The 3,820-nt window shown below is 48.0% G+C and overlaps 1 protein-coding gene across 4 annotated transcripts in view; it reads right to left on the reverse strand.

The window, feature by feature from the left end:
- The window catches only part of PI4KB (phosphatidylinositol 4-kinase, catalytic, beta), a 37,749-nt gene that overhangs the window by 8,120 nt on the left and 25,809 nt on the right, over nucleotides 1-3,820 (reverse strand). For all 4 annotated transcript variants that reach the window (XM_011937862.1, XM_011937864.1, XM_011937861.1 and 1 more), the window contains 3 exons: nucleotides 2,916-3,025; nucleotides 1,950-2,054; nucleotides 1,600-1,723 (listed from right to left, as the gene is read on the reverse strand). In XM_011937862.1, the coding sequence (XP_011793252.1) occupies nucleotides 1,600-1,723; nucleotides 1,950-2,054; nucleotides 2,916-3,025 (339 nt within the window). The remainder of the gene's footprint in view (nucleotides 1-1,599; nucleotides 1,724-1,949; nucleotides 2,055-2,915; nucleotides 3,026-3,820) is intronic.

Genomic DNA, 3,820 nt, shown 5'->3' on the forward strand with positions numbered 1-3,820 from the left:
AAAAAAAAAAAAAAAAAAAAAATCGATTACAACCAATTATGTTGGCATTAAAATTAGAGGCATTAAGTTTGAATAATGGATATACGCCAAAAACCAGAAATTGAGTTTGGCAAAAACGGGAAAGGAAGTCTTCCAGTAATTTCAGTTTAGAAATCAATTTAGAGAAATGAACCCCATGTTTACAATGATTGTGCCACAGATTTAAACTTCAGTAGTGTATTAGTAAACTGTTCACATTTAGATCTTCAGTTTGAGATTTGATGGCCATTTCTTGAAAAAATCTCAGTGTCTTGTATAAATAAATTGGTCTTCCATGTGCCTTAGCACACACTTAACACTAGGAGAAGGTGGGTCACTAAACTTTGCCTTAGCAAAATTTTGTTTTTGGCTCACTTCAGTTAGAGATGCTGATTTCTTCGGCCAGTCGTGGTGGCTCACACCTGTAATCCCAGCACTTTGGGAGGCTGAGATGGGCAGATCACCTGAGGTTGGGAGTTCGAGACCAGCCTGGCTCACATGGAGAAACCCTATGTCTACTAAAAATACAAAATTAGCTGGGTATGGTGGTGCACGCCTATAATTCCAGCTACTTGGGAAGGCTGAGGCAGGAGAATCGCTTGAACCTGGGAGGCAGAGGTTGCGAGATTGCGCCATTGCACTCCAGTCTGGACAACAAGAGCAAAACTCCATCTCAAAAAAAAAAGAAATGCTGATTTCTTCAAATGCACATTTTTCTTAGAGACAGGGTCTTACTATGTTGATTAGGCTGGAGTGCAGTGGCTATTCAGTCTCGATCCTTTTACTGATCAGCACAGGAGTCCTGACCTGCTCCATTTCCAACCTGGGCCAGTTCACCCCTCCCTTAGGCAACCTGGTGGTCCCGTTCCCAGGAGGTCACCATATTGATGACGAACTTAGCGCGGAAACCCAATTGGCATAGCGGACTATAGCCCAGAACTCCTGGGCTCAAGACATCCTCCCGCCTCAGCCTCCTGACTAGCTGAGACATGCCAGGGTCTCAAAACTTCCCATCTTGGAAGTTTTGATCTAAAAGGCAAACGCAGCACTCTAAAGTTCAGACTTGGAACAGGGCAGGTGCAGGTCACAAAAGGGCCAAAAGAGGCCGCTGTGGAGTTGTTCCTATGGCTATTCTTTCCAGGGGAAAGTTGCACTAGCTTTTCTTTACTCTGCTTTTGTTTTAGACCTGGGCAGGAAGGTGGTCCCCAGCAGAATAATCTGTGTAGTCACCTCAGGTTAGCTGGAGTTGGGCTGAGTTCCCCTCCTCTCTCCTTTTTTTTTTTTTTTTTTTGACAGAGTCTTGCTCTGTCGCCCAGGCTAGATTGCAGTGGTGCGATCTTGGCTCACTGCAACCTCCACCTCCTGGGTTCAAGCGATTCTCCTGCCTCAGCCTCCTGAGTAGCTGGGATTACAGGCACCTGTCACTGTGCCCAGCTAATTTTTGTATTTTTAGTAGAGACAGGGTTTCACCATCTTGGCCAGGCTGATCTTGAACTCCTGACCTCGTGATCCAACTGCCTCGGCCTCCCAAAGTGCTGGGATTACAGCCACTGTGCCTGGCCTCTCCTTCTCTTCTCTTACCTGCAGTTGCTTCAACACCTGAAAGGCCAGAAGCTCTTGCCGAAGGTCATCCCCACACTTGACAATGACTGACAGGAGCCGCCAATTGGGAAGATGGCCATAGGGGGAGCCCTCTCTGATCCGCCTGTGAAGAGAGAAGTAAAGGGTGTCAAAGGTTGATGCCACAGTGAGGACAAGAGACATAGCTTCCACAAAAAATCCCAAGCAAATGCCCCACAGGGCAAGGACCCAGACAGCCTGCGAGTCTGACAGATTTTTCTGGAGGCTGATGGACAATAAAGTTGGTACAGTGAGCCCCTGCAACTGCCTCTGAGCTTTGAGAGGTGTTCAGAGACCCACACCCAACTCACCGTACTTTCTCCTGCCAGGGCTCTTTGAGAGCAACTGCAGAAGGATCTTCTGGGTCTCGTCTGAAGGCTGTCGGGGTATGAGCCAGCTGTTCCGAAAGGCGCCGGCTGTCAGGAAGAAAATACATCATTTGCTTGGAGGAGCTACCCACAAGCCCCATGCCCGGTCTATACTGACATTTCCTGCACTGTCTCCTGGATTCTGGGCACACGAAGATAGGAACCCAGGCTGAACGGGACTCATGGAAGAAAACATAACCAGTGACACCTTTTTGCTAACTTAGTGATTGTAGTCATGTTAAAATTAAGATTACCAGGCTCTCCATATTCCTCTACCAAGACTGATTCAGAATGGGTATCTCTAGAATCTGCATTTTTTTTGGTAAGAGTTTTGCTCTGTCTCCCAGGCTGGAGTGCAGTGGTGTGATCTCAGCTCACTGCAAGCTCCGCCTCCCAGGTTCACGTCATTCTCCTGCCTTAGCCTCCCAAGTAGCTGGGACTACAGGCGCCCGCCACCACACCTGGCTAATTTTTTTTTGTATTTTTTTAGTAGAGACGGGGTTGCACGTGTTAGCCAGGAGTCTTGATCTCCTGACCTTGTGATCCACCCACCGCGGCCTCCCAAATGTTGGTATTACAGGTGTGAGCCACCACACCTGGCCTAGAATCTGCATTTTCAACAAGGCCTCCTTCCTCCCTCTGGATTCTGACAAACAGTCGCTTTGAGACCCCACTTTGAGACACACTGCTCGAACTCCTTCCTGGGGTGTTTTTTTTTGAGATGGAGTCTCGCTCTGTTGCCCAGGCTGGAGTGCAGTGGTGTGATCATGGCTCACTGCCAGCTCCGCCTCCTGGGTTCATGTCATTCTCCTGCCTCAGTCTCCCAAGTAGCTGGGACTACAGGCGTCCGCCACCACGCCCAGCTAATTTTTTTGTATTTTTAATAGAGGCAATGTGATCTGGCCATACCGGATGTCCCCTGCTGCAATGAACACAGGCTCCTTGCTCTCCTGGCTAGTGATGCTGTCCACAGAGAACTGGGAGATGTTGTCACAGCTGTTGGTGTGCACTTCGGGGAGCTGGAGATAGCAGGGGAGTGCTGGTCAGAAGTGCTAAGTATAGGTCTCCTGTCTTTCCCCTCCTGCTTGCTTGCTATCACTGCAGCATGCTCATCCCTCCCTTTCAAACTCTGCTTACACACCATGTTGATTACTTGGACCCCAGGCTACCCAGAGCAGCATTTCTCATGTGAACTACCTGCATCAGAATTACCCAGAATGCAGACTCCCAGGCCCCACCATCAATCTGAATTAGAATTACTGGAATGGGATCTGAAAGTCTGAATTTTTAACAAGTTCTCCAGAAGACTTCCAATGCACTGAAGTTTGCAAACCCCTGCCAGGACCATCACAGGAGCGCAAAATTTCAGCCTGAGAACCCCTCAAGGCTAGGGATGTGTTCTCCCCTAGGGTCCAAAGCAGACCGTCCACAGACTAGCTTCTGACAGTTTCTTCAATCGAAGTCATTCTATCTTATCTTCTCATCTCTCTCTAACTACAGAATATTCTACCAGACCCCAAGGCCCATGTCAAGTCTCTTCTCTCCTTTATACCAGAGAATTTCTTCTCAACTCCATTTGTCACCTAGTACACACTGCTTTGTTGTATATCTACATTTTTTTTTCTTAAATGTCTAATTTCTCCAATTGGACTGTAAGCTCAAAGACAGAGATTCTGTCTTTTGGCAGAGTGAAACCTGGATGCGTGGTTTTTTTTTGTTTTTTTTGAGATGGAGTCTCGCTCTGTCGCCCAGGCTGGAGTGCAGTGGCGTGATCTCGGCTCACTGCAACCTCCACCTGCTGGGTTCCAGCAATT

The sequence above is a fragment of the Colobus angolensis genome, unplaced genomic scaffold, assembly GCF_000951035.1.
Source record: "Colobus angolensis palliatus isolate OR3802 unplaced genomic scaffold, Cang.pa_1.0 Scaffold169, whole genome shotgun sequence".
Classification (NCBI taxonomy): domain Eukaryota; kingdom Metazoa; phylum Chordata; class Mammalia; order Primates; family Cercopithecidae; genus Colobus; species Colobus angolensis.